At 38.2% G+C, this 16,521-nt stretch overlaps 1 protein-coding gene across 1 annotated transcript in view; it reads left to right on the top strand.

Annotated features, from left to right (window-relative positions):
• LOC108983664 overlaps positions 1-13,443 on the top strand; it is a 28,882-nt gene extending 15,439 nt beyond the window's left edge. Inside the window, exons 6-9 of the mRNA XM_018955376.2 lie at positions 928-1,019; positions 12,108-12,219; positions 12,814-12,939; positions 13,056-13,443. Coding sequence (XP_018810921.1) covers positions 928-1,019; positions 12,108-12,219; positions 12,814-12,939; positions 13,056-13,172 — 447 coding nt within the window. The 3' untranslated portion in view covers positions 13,173-13,443. The remainder of the gene's footprint in view (positions 1-927; positions 1,020-12,107; positions 12,220-12,813; positions 12,940-13,055) is intronic.
• The last annotated feature ends 3,078 nt before the right edge of the window (positions 13,444-16,521 follow it).

Genomic DNA, 16,521 nt, shown 5'->3' with positions numbered 1-16,521 from the left:
GATAATTAATAAGAGATTTATTACCATAAATAGGCATAACCCAAGTACACAGGAAGTATACAAGAGAAAATACCTACATACAGCGTCTAAAAGGAAAGAAAAAACTAGAAAAACTCCAACATTTCATCACCATTCATTACAATGGCCGTAACCCATAGACATAGAGTTTTAAAGAAAAATTCCCTAATTTCTTACGACATTTAGTTTATATCTTTGACATCTATTCACTTGATTTGATAGTTATAAAGGGTACTATATATTTTTATTTTTCTATAAATTTAAAGAATGTTATAGATTTAGGGCATATTTGGCCAACTTGAGAATTTTCAAAATTCTCAAAATTTCTCATAACTTTATTCCTAAACATCACTCAAACACAAAATATTTTTCAATTTCACATTTTCAACTTTTTAATCTAATCATTACCTATTCATTACTTAAACAGAAAAATTAATAAACTCTTACAAACTTCAAAACAAAAATAGTATTAAAAAATTTCATTCAAACAATTTTTAACTTTATCTATTCACTTTCACAAACTCCAATACAATACTTATTTTAAAATATATTTTTATTCAAATTTTTCTCTCCTTTCCCAAAGCCCAATAAAACATCTACACTCAAACCATTTCACTACTATTCACAAAATTTTGAGAACGATTTGGGTTTGAAAATTAGATCTGTAAAAGGTAGATTTGCACGACATGTCGTTCAATGATCCTCTGTTAGTTCTTCCAGGAGCTATGATGGTTCTAACGTTCTTTTAGTCTTTCTTTTATTTTTATTTATTCTCTAGAATGAAAGCGGAAAACAGGTAGGTCGAACCTACCCCAGGCAAAATTATTATTTATCACTCTATTGACTTTGGTTTCCTACCCCAGGCAAAATTATTATTTATCACTCAATTAACTTTGGTTTTGTTTCTAGGAATGGGCTCATAAGCAGTACATAGCAAAGCATCAACAAGGGCCCTCTCAACAGTGGGGTAACTTCTACTACTTCAGGATGCAGAACATAAGGTCTGTCTTTAGTAATTTCGTTAACCAGACACGTTCTTGTTCTCTGACCTCCCTTGCACAGTGTCTGTTCTGTAAGTCTGGAAACTACAGTTTTTTTTTATTTTTTATTAGAAGTTTAATTTAAGTGCAAACATACAAGTTGGAATGAGGAACCTGTCATGGACAAGGAGAGATCACTTTAACCTTTACGTACAGGCCCCTTGTGGGGGTTAAATCCACTATGCTGTAGGCTATTAGAAATGAAGATCTGCAAATGAATAGGTTGCATATTGAAAACTAGCTCCTCAGTATAAACTAGATAGGTGTTTCCTCTTGTATAACATCTTGTGTACTTGGGCTATGCCTATTCTGTTAATACAATTGTTTACTTATAAAAAAAATAAAAAATAAAAACTAGCTCCTCAGTGCCATTTTTTTCTGAATCTTACTTGGAATGGAACTTACCTAAAAGGATGGTATTCGAACAATGGAGAGGAAATTTCTCTTAGATGATAAGCAAGATGGAGTGACAATGAAATTTTTTTCAACTCAAAGTACAGTATTCAAGGGGGTTTCTGACCTTCCAAAGGGAATAGTTTTCAGAGAAAATATGGTACCTTAGAAGCTTCTTGATGGTTTGAGAGATCACCCTATAGGTTTTCTTATCTAGGAGAGCTAGTTTACCTCAAGGGCACCCAAGTAGTCATAATCTTTGTATTTAGCTCTCCTGGGTCTTAAGAAGAGAGATGTCCAATTAGTTACAACTTTTAGTGTATTTGGCTGGAAAGGAATGGTTGGAGTTTTGAAGATCAAGAATGCTCTTTGGATGATCTTAGATGTTTCTTCTTTCATACTTTGTTTTTGTGGGCTTCTGCGATTGTCCTCAATGGACTAGTTCTCATGATTTTCTTGTATCCATTTCTAGTTCCTAACTTGTAACTAGGTTTTATCCATGTAAACTTCTTGTGTACTTGAATTTTGCCTATTTACTTGATCAATAAAATCTTTTTTTACCGATTAAAAAAAAACTTCACAATTTTTGGTGGGATACCCAGAGGCAACTCCTTACCATCCTTAAGATTCTTGGCCTTTTTTTGCATATCCTCAAAAATCTGATTGTTTCTTTTTCTCCAAATGCTTTAAATCTTAGTTTGGATTTGCACATGCTATAATTTGCATTTTTTTTAAGGTAAACAAGAAGTTTTATTCATAAGAAAAGAAGGCATAGCCCAAGTACAGTGGATGTATACATGAAAAGTACCTACTAGAGTTTACAACCAAAAGTAGAAAATCTTGGACATTTAGCCCATTATAATCAATGACCCCCACCCATAAGAACGAAGTTTTAGAAAAAGAGAACTTTAAGCTCATCCATTTTCCTCTCGCGATCCTTGAATCTTCTATCATTTCTCTCCCACCAAATGCACAAACACATACATATAGGGGCCATCTTCCATATAGTTGTCACTTGGGGATTGCCTTGGAGGCCTCTCCAGCTTGCTAGAAAATCCACAAGCCTACGAGGCATGACCCATGATATTCCAATTCCCGCATCCCACATGGTCCTAGCCACCTCACAATGTAGAAGCAGGTGACCTACTAATTTCCCTTCTTATTACACATGCAACACCAATCCAACATCATTACATGATGTTTCCTCAAATTGTCTAGGTAAAAATCTTGCCTAAGGTGGTTGTCCAAACAAAAAAAGCTGCTTTTAGAGCAGTTTTTGTCCTCCATATATTCCTCCAAGGAAAAGTGGTCATACTGTGACTAGTTAGAACTTGGTAGAATGATATGACTGTGAATCTACCTTACTTGGAGGGGCTCTCGCTGATCTTGTCTATGGTGCCTTAGTCACTCTTACGGAATACAATAAAGCAAAAAACTCGATGATAACCTCCAACTCCTAATCTTGTGTTACTCTATTGAAATCTACATTCCATTCAAGGGAGCAATCAGAGAAGACCAAGAAATCAGCTACTGAGGTGTCCTTTGCCCATACAAGCTCGAAAATGGTAGGGAATGTGTCTTTGAGGCTTTGTTCACCACACCATTTTTCATACCAAAATTTGACTTGAGAACCGTCACTCACCTCAATACGTGCATGTCTTAGAAAAATCTCCCATCATTTTTTAATGTGTTTGCAGAAACCTACCCCATATGGTCCGTGTAGTAATTCAAGCACCATCCTCCACAAGTTTCCTGGACTTCGAATCAATATGTCTTCCACATAGCCCCCCTTTCTTGTTGGTACCGCCACAACCATGTACCCAAAAGAGTTTGCTTGAACTTCATCGAGCTATGGATCCCCAATCCACCTCCAGATATTGCTGTGCAAACAATTGCCAATGTACTAGATGAAATTTGAACTCTTCCTCCATCCCACTCCTCAATAAATTTCGTTGTAGTTTCTCAATACGGTTGGCAACCTTTATAGGGAGCGGGCACAAGAATAGGAAATAGGTGGGTAGGTTAGAAATGGTACTTTTGATTAGAGTAAGCCTACCCACTTTAGACAAGTATAACATCTTCCAAGTAGCCAATTTACGCTCCACCTTTTCAATCAAAGCATTCCAAATCCCCTCTGATTTGAAGGAAGCACCCAACAGTTGGCATATTTCATGGGTGGAGAAGATATCTTGCATCCCAAGGGGCGAGCTAGATTCACCGCATTAGGGACAACCACCACCGGGACCAATTCTGACTTTGAAAGGTTCACTCTCAAACCAGAGAGCTTCAAAACAAAGAAGTGTCCTCAAAGATTGAATGAGGCCATGATTTGCTTCACAAAAGATGAGAGTATCATCGGTAGAAAGCAAATGAGAATATCAATAGAGCCATAATCACCATTCTCCACCGAAAAGACGTAGAAAAAATCGCCTTCCACAAGGCCCGAGATCATCTTGTTGAGAGTTTCTATGACAATAATGAAGAGTATTGGAGAGAGTGGATCCCCCGTTCTCAAACCATAGGAGGTGTCAAAGAAACTCACCAGAGAACCAGCCACCAAGATAGAAAAGTGAACAATAGAAATACAATTCGGCCCAAGCACACCATTTTTCCCCAAAACCACTTCTTGCAAGTAGATAAAGCAAGAAGTTCTAGTTGAAATGATCATAAACTTTCTCCATGTCTAGTTTGCAAAGTAACCCAGGTTCTTGAGATTTGAGTAGTCCGTCCAAACATTCATTTGCAATTAATACTGAATCAAGAATTTGTCTATTTATGAAGAATACATTTTGAGGTTTCGAAATTAACTTCTCCATTGCCTTACTCAATCTATTCGCTAAAACTTTAGAAAGGATATTATACACCCCATTTTCAAGGCAAATAGGGCAGTAATCCCAAACATCCATGAATCCCATCTTTTTGGGAATGAGGGCTAAAAAAGTAGCGTTGAGACTTTTTCAAACCTTTCATTAGCATGAAACTCTTGAGACACCCTCATGAGATCATCCTTGATCACTTTCCAATAAACTTGGAAGAAACCCATGGTAAAATTGCAAGGGCCTGGAAGAGTCAGGGAAGGAAGTGCCAACAGGGGGAGGCATAATGATAGGGCACATCTTGGTGCCCCATGAAGCCTAAGATTTTGTCATGGAATGTTTGGGGGCTGAATGACCCGAACAAGCGCCTACGGGTGAAGAACCTAATTCGGGAATGGAAGGTTGATGTAATCTGCTTGAAGAAGACTAAGTTGAAGATTGTTGACAGGAATATAATCAGAAGTTTGGTTTTGCAGGAGTATATGGGCCTAATGTCGACATCAATAGAAGACTTTTATGGGATGAGATCGTAGGCTTGTGTAGTTGGTGGGGCTGCTTGTGGTGTATTGGAGGGGATTTTAACATCACAAGATTCCCGAGTGAAAGGTCAGGGGACTCTAGTATCAGGCCAGCCATGGCATATTTTTATCCCTAGTTTTCGAGCTGAATTTGGTTGATCTACCTCTGGCGGAAGGAGACTATACCTAGTCATCCAATGGGAGGACCTGGTCCAGACTGGACATATTTATTGTCTCTCCTTCTTGGGAGGTCCACTTTCCTAAATTATGCCAAAAACGCCTTCCCGGACTATGCTCTGATCATTTCCCCTCTTATTGGATTGTGGGGGCCTCCATGAGGGGTGAAGATACTTTTAATCCGAAAACATGTGGCTGAAAGTAGATGGGTTCATGGATAAAGTAAGCTCATGGTGGTCCTCCTATCACTTTTCGGGCACTCCTAGTTTTGTGTTGGGTAGGAAACTTAAAGCTTTGAAAAGTGATCTGAAAAAATAGAACAAGGAAGTCTTTGCGAACATTAATGACCAATGGAAAATTCTTTTTCAAGAGTTGCAGAATTTTGATGAAAAGGAGTCTGATGGGGCTCTCTCAAATGAAGACAAGGCAAGGAAAAGGGTCATCAAGGTTGAGCTGGAAAAAATCACCCTCATGGAGGAGATTTCTTGGTGACAAAAATCCTGGGCTCTTTGGTTAAAGGAAGGGGACAAAAGCACAGTTTTATCACCGAGTAGCCAACTCCCACCGAAGAAATAATGCCATTGAGGTTCTCCATTCGGAAGGCATGGTGGTCACGGACAATGTAGAAATTAAGGATCACATTGTTCACTTCTATGCTAAACTACTCACAGAACAACACACTTGGAGGCCTAAGGTAGACATGCTGGTTTTTGATTCAATAGATCTGGCAAGTGTGACTTGGTTGGAGCAAGCATTTGATGAGGATGAGGTACTTGGCGTGCTAAGAGGGATGGATAAAGATAAGGCACTAGGCCCAGATGGCTTCTCAATAGCTTTCTTTCAGGTTCCTGGCATATTGTTAGGGAGGACGTCATGAAGGTTTTTCTTGAATTTCACTCAACCATGAAATTTGTGAAAAGCCTTAACGCATCATTCATTGCTCTTATTCCTAAAAGGGCAAGGTCGGTGGAGGTGAAAGATTTTCGTCCCATAAGCCTGGTAAGCGGGGTATATAAGATCATTTCAAAAGTCCTAGCTATTCAGATGAGCAAAGTCATGGTGAAGATCATCTCGAAGTCACAAAATTCTTTTGTCAAGGGAAGACGGATTCTAGACTCCGGACTCATTGCCAATGAATGTTTGGACAGCAGACTCAAAGTCGGCACCTCGGTATCCTTTTTAACATGGATATAGAGAAGGTGTTCGATCACGTAAATTGGGACTTTTTTGTTTATATCCTTGGTAGACACGGATTCGGGGAGAGATGGTGTCAATGGCTAAAAGATTGCATCATAACCGTCAGATTCTTGGTCTTGGTAATGGCACTCCAAAAGGCTTTTTCAATAGCTCTCGGGGTTTGCGACTAGGGGACCCTCTGTCCCCTTTCCTATTTGTTTAGTAATGGATGTGATGAGCAGAATGTTGAATGCGGTGGTGGACAGGGTTATAATCTTGGGTTTCTCGGTGGTCAGCTCCTCGAATGGTTCTTTACAGGTATCTCACCTCCTTTTTGTCGACGACACCTTGATTCTTTGCGAGCCTGATCCCGACCAGATTCGCTCCTTTAAGGCACTATTGCTTGGCTTCGAAGCTATCTTCGGCCTTAAGGTGAATTTATCTAAGTCTGAAATGGTTCTTGTTGGGTTGGTTCATAACTTAGGTGAATTGGCTGCCATCTTGGGCTGCACAGTGTCATCCTTGCCTATGAAGTATCTTGGTCTTCCTTTGGGGGCTCCTCATAAATCCAAGGCAATGTGGGATGGAATTTTCAAAAAGATTGAATGTAAATTGGCAGGTTGGAAACGGATCTATTTGTCCAAAAGTGGTAGAATGACCCTAATCAAGAGAACACTATCCAATCTCCCAACATATTTCCTATCTTTATTTCTCTTGCCTGTAGGGGTGGCTAATAGATTGGAGAAGATTTTTCATGATTTCTTGTAGGGAGGCCTAGAAGATGAGAAAAAATTCCACTTAATCAAGTGGGAGAAAATCTGCACCCCTCTATCTTGTGGCGGCTTGGGGATTAGAAAGTTGAGAATCTTCAATTCTGCTGTATTAGGGAAATGGCTATGGCGGTACCATTGGGAGGGGATGCTCTTTGGAGAAATGTCATTGAAGTAAAATACAGGAGCATTTGGGGAGGATGGTGCTCTAATGAAGTAAGAGGAGCATATGGGGTCTGAGTTTGGAAATGTATCAGGAACGGATGTGCAGATTTCTCCTACAATTCCAGAATTGAGGTGGGAAGGGGGAACGTGAACCAGATTCTGGTCTGACATATGGTGTGGTGATATAGCCTTGAAGAACGCTTTCCCTTCACTCTATAGGATCGCGTTGGACAAGGATGCTTTAGTGGCTGATAACATGGTCACTTCCGCTGGTTCCTTCCAATGGTTGGTGAGGTTTACTAGAGCTGTCCAGGATTGGGAGGTGGGAGACATTACAGAACTTTGCAGGGCATTTTACGTGCTGAACCTAAAAGCTGAAGGGGAGGACAGGTTGCGTTGGAAGCATACCGGTAACAACTTCTTCTCAGTCAAATCCTTCTACAAGGTTTTGTCGCCACATTCTTCTATTGCTTTCCCTTGGAAGAGTATTTGGAGGAGTTATGTTCCACTTAAAAGTTACTTTTTTTAGCTGGCTGGCTTCCCATGGAAAAATATTGACTATTGGTAAGCTAAGAAAGCGAGGATTCCTAATAATGGATTGGTGTTTTTTATGTGTAAAAGCATTGGAGAAACAGCGGATCATCTTCTTTTACATTGTGAAATGGTCAAGGCTTTATGGGACGATATCTTCTCTAGGCTTGGCATTGCTTGGGTCATGCCTAGGAAGGTGGCTGATTTATTGTTATGCTGGAGACGAATTCAGGGTAATCATCAAATAGCGGCTGTTTGGAAGATGGTGCCTCTATGTTTAATGTGGTGTACTTGGAACGAAAGGAATGGTTGTTGCTTTGACAACAGGGCATGGTCAATGGAAGGGTTTAGGGACTTTTTCTACCATATATTGTTACTTTGGGCTTCAACCATTGTATTGAATGAGACTAGCCTTAATGACTTTTATGCTGATTTTCCCAGCACTTAGCTTATAATTAGGTTCACCTCTTGTATACTTCTTGTGTACCTGGGCTATGCCTAATTATGTGATTAATAAAATTTCTTATAAAAATAAAAATAAAAAAATGCCAGGGCATGGAGCCTTGTTACTAACCATGCTATGGATCACTTTTACACTTCATCTTCTTCGAAGGGCCTCTGAAGCCACCCTGAACCTTGTGGTCTAATGATTCAAAACTTAATCCATCAACTTTCACTATCCATGCGTACTATTCTGAGAGAAGATGCTCGTAGTACTGTACGATGTGATTCTTGATGGAAAACTGGTCTGAGGAAACTGCTCTGTCTACCATCAACATCTCAATTGCATTGTTCCTCCTATGTGAATTAGCCAACCGATGGACGAACTTCGTGCACTTGTCTCCCTCCTTCAGCCATAGTGCCCTGAATTTTTGTCTCCATGCGAGTTCTCTCATATTTAGATAGAGTTCTTGCCTCCTCCTCACCCTTGAGACTCTGTAACTCCTCAAAGAGAGAGAGAGAGCACCTTTGTTGAGTCACATTTCCAAAAGCTTGTTCATTTCATCGCTCTAGATCAATTTTCAGCACTTTTAACTTCCATTATGAAGCTTGGGGAGTCTTGGAAGCAGTAAGACAATTACCATTGTTCGATCCTATCTACAAAATTGTCTAATTTAAGTCACATGTTCTCAAATTTAAAATACCTTTTGCCCCCTTGGATGTCTCCACAGTCTAAGATGATAGGGAAATGATCAAAATATAACCTTGCTAGTCTTTTTTGAATTACATCCAGAAAATGTAACTGCCAATCTGGAGTTATAAAAAACCCATTAATCCTGAGCAAGATGGGTCGTCCCGGTTGTTGGACCATGTGAACGTGCCTCCAGATAATGGAAAACCCATAAGATCATGTTTGAAAATGAAATCAGAGTAATCCTTCATAGCGGGGTTAATGTGAGACGCACTCAATCTTTTGCTCGGAAAGTGAGTGCCCCCCCTTCCCCCCCACATTACAGCTTGATATCTCCCACCAACTAGGAAGCCCCGACAACACTTCCCACAACAAACTTCTTTTGAATCAAGATTAGGGCCATATACTCCAAAAGCCCGCATGAATTCGTCTTTTATATTCTTAAAGGAGCAAGCCACAGTAAACTCTCCCACATATTCATCCGGTCTCTTTACCACCCTTTTATAATACATAAATAAAACACCCCCGACTGCCCCTTTAGATGGCAAGTACGACCAACCAACTTGTTGGCATCTCCATAGGCTCCGAGCTAATTCTCTTGTGATAAATTTCAGCTTGGTCTCCTGCAAACAAATTATATCACCCTTCCATTAATGAAGTTTCTAACTTGGAGCAACTTCTTACTCTCATTTAGCCCCCTTACATTCCATGATATAATTTTTGCTTTCATAAGAGACCATCTTTGCTCTAACCTTGTGTCACCCCCCGTTAGAGCTCCTTTCTTCTACATCATCATTTATTGCTCAAGTATGCCTCTTTAGTTCTTTCTCTCTTGTTTTGGCTGAATGGAGAGATGGATCCGAGTTGGGATGGGAATATCCAGGCTCTATAGCTGTGAGTAAAGCCATGAATACATCTTCAAAACCCTTGCACATGATCCCTACACAATGCTTAATCTCCATAGCTTTTTGAATTACCAAATTGGACACGTTAGGGTGAAATAAGTTTAGAGGAATAGGTTCTTCCCCTTCATTTGGTGTCCTGCCCATCCCTGTGTACTCCTCCCCTTCCACCACTAGTTTTGACGACTATTGCTTCACTCCACCTCCAGTAGACTCAAATTAAACCAAAGCTCCTTCCATTTCAGCCTTCCCAAACATGCTTTGATTTCCCCCCACTATTTCCTCACCCTCAAAGTCGACAGATGATTATTTTTGAGCTAAAACGTCATTTTCCTATGCCGGTAGCATCAACATTCAGATACATATACATGAGCATAATATATGAACGCTTAACAAGGCATATTTCATCTTTCCAAAACTCCAAACATGTCATTTGAACCAACTATTTTAGTAAGTATCATTTGAACATAACATGCACATATAAGGTACAATTTAATCATAACAGGCGACAAGTAGCAATTCAATAATCAATTTAAGCAATCAAAATGCAGAGTTTACACGTAAACATAAGTACATTATCCAAGAGTAAGTTAGCGGCTAACTTATAAAGCTCCACAAAGTATTATTTTCTAATATTCAAGCAAGCTGAAAGTATATATTGTAACTATTAGACTTTGGAAAAACCAAAGATACGTTTCGTGTTCTGGGGTCTGTGCTCCTAACCCTAATTGGCTAAAAAGCTTTCTTTTGTGATACTTGAATCACACAAACGCATGGCTTGAGAAACACAAGTGAGTGTGTGTATGACAAGTACGGCTTCATCCAACAACCCTAATAGCCGAAAGTGCATGGCACTCAAGATTGGACTTCTTCAAAAAGTGACTAAGTTAATCCCTACATGAAACCCTAGTGATGGCCGAGCATGTCTTATTTCTACGAAGGTCTCTCTCCCTTTCCAATTTGCCATCAAGGATTTGGTCTCTTAGAAAAGAAAACCCTAGACAAACCATACTCATTAGGATTTAAGCATGGTTGCCTTCTCATGGTCGAACCAATAACTCCATCATTCCCATGAGACTTACAACAATGCCACAACACAAGACAGACTTACAACGGAGACTTACACATCAACCATCTCCATTCTAGAGAGATTTATTTCTAACCTGGAGACCGCTTCAAAACACAGCAAGACAGCCTTTAAGGATTGAATATGACCTGGGTTTGCCTCCCAAAATAATAACGTATCATCTGCAAACAAAAGATGCGAGATAATGGTAACACCATGGTTAGTATCCCCCATTGAATAACCTGAGAAGAAGCCACCCTCCATTGTAGCCGAAAACATTCTTCTTAGGGTCTCCATGACTATAACAAATAAGAGGGGTGATAATGGATCACCTTTTCGCAACCCCCACGAACTGTTAAAGAAACCCAAGGGATCACCATTTACCAAGATCGAGAAGCGAACCATTGATACACAATGCTGCATCCACACCCTCCATCTCTCTCCAAAACCACATCTCCTCAATAAATAACACATGAATTCCCAATTAATGTGATCATAGACCTTCTCCATGTCTAGTTTGCATAAAATAACTGAGACTCCTAACTTGATCCTGCTGTCCAAACATTCGTTAGCAATAAGGACCAAGTCCAATATTTGTCTACCCTCAACAAATGCATTTTGAGACTTAGAGATGATTTTATCCATAACTGTGCTCATCCTATTAGCAAGGACTTTTGATATTATCTTGTACATACTTCCCACAAGACTAATAGGTCGGAAATCTTGCACCTCTATTGCACCAGTCTTTTTAGGATAAGTGCAATAAATGTAGCATTTAAACTCGTCAAATTTCCCAAAAGTGAAAAATTCATGAAAAACTTGCATGAGCTCCAACTCGAGTATGAAATCAGAGAATTCAACCATTGCATGGTTTTGTCGTCTCTCCCCCGATCTCTCACTCAGAAACCTTGTCACATTGAAATCCCCTCCAATACACTATGGGACATCCCGCTGATTTAGTCAAAGCTTAAATTTTCACTCCTTCCGTGCTACCTCCCGCTGATTCTTTGGACCTCAGTTTAGAGAGCATGCAAAGGCTCCATGGACCAAGATGAGCTCTGAATTTCCAAGTTGGGCTTGCTAATTGCTTAATCTTGCTAGTGGGTGCCTGGCCAAAAATGCATCTATAAAAGTAATTGCAAGTTTAATATAAATCCTTTCCTTCCTCTCATCCTTTCCTTCCTCTCCATGAAACCTCTCTCTCTCTCTCTCGGAAGATTTTTATTGATTTACAATTCATTGACTATCCAATCTTTTGAATGTGGGTGAAGTGTGCTGCACCCAGGATAATGGTGACCTGTACTCTAATTTTGTTCTTCTCTATATGGCACTTTCTTGTGATAATTCTCTATGAAAAATTTGGGATGAATTTTTAGTTGTCTATGTTCATTTTTTGCTTTCAGTGACGTCTATTTTATTGGAGGTTTTGGCACTGTTGCTTGGGTTGATGTCAACGAATATGAGACCCTTCAACCTGATAAGATTGCAGTTGATGGAGGCGAGCAAAACTTAAAGGTAAACTGAGTTCTTGCAAACCACACAAAAGCAATAACTGTAAAGAAGAAAGAAAGAAGAGGCTTTGGAATTTTTTGCAGGCTCTTTAGTTTTGACTTATGATGTAGAATGACTATTTTTCTTTGATTCTATTTCCTCCTTTATTGTTAGCTGGTCATTATTAGCCTTTTAATTGCTGTGCACATCAGTTTTGAAGAGGATATGTGTGATACCCCATATGATATGGATAAGGATAGGTGGTGTATGGGATCTCACATTGCTTGGGAAGGAGAAGTTCTTGCTCTTTATAAGGTGTCAATGGGGCTCCAATTGTATCATTGACTAGTCCTTTTGGAGTATAGGTCATGTGGTTTGGGCCTTCCATTGGGACATTACAATATGATTCTTCTTCAGCAATGAAATGCTGTATGTACTTTTTAATAGACCTGAGATAGATCAGGCTTTGTTTAATAGATTTTATTACCCCTGGTTATATGTATGGCCGCTTGTAGTAATCATCAGCTTGTATGGGTCTTCAACCAGAATTTTGCTCAGAGTGCTTTATCGATAAATGCAATTCAAAAGGTATAATTGGTTTTAGTTTGCTCTTTTTAGGAACTGAACGCAATCTTCTCAAAGCCCCTGAAAGAGCTTTTGTCCACCGAAACTGAGGTAGATGATGCTGCTCTCATATCAATAGACAGCAAGGGAATCGATATAAGAGTTCGTCAAGGCGCACAGGTACTTCTCTAAAGGATTCTTTTCTAGAATCAACTCAAGGGAGCAACCTTTTGTAGATTTACCTTTTTCCTGGTGCTTCAACTATAGACATGTTCATTTGTCTTATTTACTTACAGTTCAACATACAAAGGATATCATTTGAAGAAGGGCATGCTGTTGAAACATTAGAGGAAGCCAAAGCGGCTCTTTGGAAACTAATACACAAGGGTCGAGTATGCAATTTGCAGAAATAGCCGTTTCACTGCATGTAGTGCATCCGGTTTCTTTCATCTGGGAAACAAGACTCAATGTGTCTCACATTTTAGAGATCAGCAAACTCTACCTTTTCTTCTTTTACTTGTCACCTGACTTTGTAAATACTTGCAGCCCTGGGATGGTTCAGTGCGGATACTTAGTTATGCCCTGGGATGCTTAGTAGATGTTCAAATTTTTTATTTGTGGGAAGTTGCCTGAAGCATCTATAAGAATCTATTACCTATATAATTTATGATCATTTTCCTCTTATTCTATTGAGCATTTCATTATTTCATTTTATTTATTGAGATATCCCAAACTTTCACATGCTAAAAGCACCTTTCATTGTATTGTTTTTCATACAATAATAAACCCACTCAACTTTTTGACATTAATTTTTTTTTTTTTTTAAAAGTCTGAAATTTCTACAATTTATGATATTTAATACAATAAAAGGGAAAAAAAGACTTTTCATAGCATAGTAGTTAGGGGGTGTCAAATCGTGTTAACGGGTCATATTCGTGTCGTGTCAAGACATGTACATTACACTTAACGGGTCAACACGAACACGACCCGTTAAGAATTTCGTGTCAAAATTTCAAACCGAACACGATACGGTAAGATAACGGGTTGACACGATACGACCCGTTATGACCCGTTAATAAATAATAAATAAATTGACACGATATGACACGACACGACCCGATTGACTTAATTGATTTTATATAAATATTTAAATATAAATAATATCTATAAAAAATAAAAAATTAACTACAAGTCTAAAATTACAATTCAAACAAATATGATCCACAATTTTTATAATAATATTCATTATCAAATATAATAAACAAAACATATCATGTTAATATATTAATGTTACAATCCCAAATATAATAAAAAATTTAAAATACAGATCTAAACAAATTTAGAACTTGAAGAAGAAAGTGGAGCATCCTTTTTGCCCTTTAGGTCTAAGGGTATAAAGGTAAATTTAATTTTCTTAACGGGTCATAACAGGTTGCCCGTTAGTGACCCGTTAAGCAATTGTGTCATAACAAGTCAACCCGTTTTGACCCGAACCCGTTAAAGTTAAACCCTAACCCGCTTTTATCGTGTCGTGTTCGTATTGGATTAACGGGTCGTGTCACATATTGCCATCCCTAATAGTAGTAATTGATTTATTACTTGTCCCTACGACGTTCTCACTTAATTGTTCTATCATTTTATTATTACTTTTCCAATAAAGAAAAACGACTTTATCTTATTGTAGGTATTAACTCTTGGATGCTCACCCATTTGCTTTCCTCGTCTATTAACAATTCTATTTGATGAGGAATATGTGCAGATTGACAACTATTATTAATGTTTGAAAGAGACTTAGGAATATGTTATTAGATAAAAAGTTGTGGCTACAACCAATGTCAGTTATTTTCTTCCGAGGAATGCTTTGTATCAGTTACTATTAACTCGTATACTCGCACACCTATAATTTTTTTATAGGATGTGGAGGTGTTTTTCATAGGGTGTGAGGTGGTAAATAGTGACTGATGTGAATAATTTCTTTTCTTGCATTACGATAGTGAAGTTACCATGTCTAGAGCACACAGTAATGTGTACAAAGAAAAGTGAAGTATATGACATGAGAATGTTAAACAACTAATTCTCAAGGGAATATAATAACAATTGTCTAAGGTCAGGTAATATCTTGGCAAATCCTTTTGTCAAAGGTTTATCTAAAACATTGGTAAGAGTAGCATCAATTGGAATTGGATTGAAAAACTTTTTAAAAATCACAAGTAATGGAAACCCAAGTTTTTTTGGACTAAAATCTAATAAAAGATTTAGTGAGTAACAAGAAGTTACTTATCCATGATTAGTGCAGCACATAAATATTTAAGTCCCACTTAAGATGGATATGTGCAGGCTGTTATGATTGTGAAAAATGAGTTATACTCTAAATGAAGTTCATATGTTAGAAATAAAACTTACTTCTTAATAAGGACGTGAAGGAAATTCGCCTATATGAACATTGAAGTCGTGCCGCTTCTAATAAGAGCCGGGTTTACTCTTGTAAATGTTCATGAAACCAAGCTGTAGCATAATGCCATAAAAAAAAGTGCTAGGAAATTAATTTTTAATGTGAACTAAATATTTTTATGCTTGTATTATTTCCAATTATGACCTATAAGAGTTTTGGCTTAAGCTTAGTCCACCAATAATTTCTTTAGCGTGTTGAAATAATTAAACTAAGGCAAAAGTCGAAAGACAATCAATTATGTAACATTACAACCTAGTTGGAGTTCGTTAGTGTAGGTTGTAATATATGGTGTTGTCCCATGTTATGCTTTCTTAATATTACTTGAAAGTGGTCTTCTCTCTATTACACACTTGTCACGGACATTGCTAATGCCTAGCAGCTACACCCGTGCTGTCTAACACTAGGACAAGAGGCCGATTCGAGTGTCCCACTGATAACACATTCTCTGTACGGTGTGTTGGGTATAAAATGAAAGACCAAAGAATTTTTATACAGCCAAGAATGAAGCCTATCAAGAAGACATAAGAATAGTTGATCATCACTGAAATGAAAGGGCTTCATAAAACAAGTATGACCCAATTACTTCAAAGAAAAAGACATTTATAAAGGTAGAGAATCTCCTCATATTTGGGGGATTCCACTACATGGAGCAACTCTAAACATATTATCTTCTCATAAGTATGACATCTTCTTCAACCTCTAGAAAATTTAATATTCTTCGTTGTATTGAGAGACTAGTAAGGCAATGATAGACTGTAAAATTATCCATCATAGTGAATTTCGATTCCAAAAAAAAGGTGGACATAGCTGCACACCGAACCACGTAAATCTCTGTCTCTTTTTATTTATATTTTATATATTTATTTATTGTTTATTACCATGGATGAGCCTTCAACCTCTAGAAAATCTAATCTCCTTCATTGTATTGAGAGACTGGTAAGGCAATGAGAGACTGTAAAATTATCCATTATAGTAGATTCCGCTTCTAAAAAAGGCATGGACGTAGTTGTACGCCGAACCATGTAGATCTCTGTCTCTATTTATTTACATTTTATATATTTATTTATTGCTTATTCCCATGGATGAACCTTCAAGCACTGTATCGACCTTCAAATCACCATTGTGGGCCGGGATGACTATTTCCTCCCTTTTTGACCCGTTATGTAAATTTACGCATTAACAATTGACGCCGTTTGTGAAATTTGATTTATTGATCTCCAAACAAAAATCCTATGACTCAAGGAGGATGCCTTCAAAAAACCAAATAAGTTACATTACTCTTTATCTTGCCCAAAATGTTGTCTATGTTG

The sequence above is a fragment of the Juglans regia genome, chromosome 7, assembly GCF_001411555.2.
Source record: "Juglans regia cultivar Chandler chromosome 7, Walnut 2.0, whole genome shotgun sequence".
In the NCBI taxonomy this organism is placed as follows: Eukaryota; Viridiplantae; Streptophyta; class Magnoliopsida; order Fagales; family Juglandaceae; genus Juglans; species Juglans regia.
This window is presented reverse-complemented; position numbering and strand designations above follow the sequence as displayed.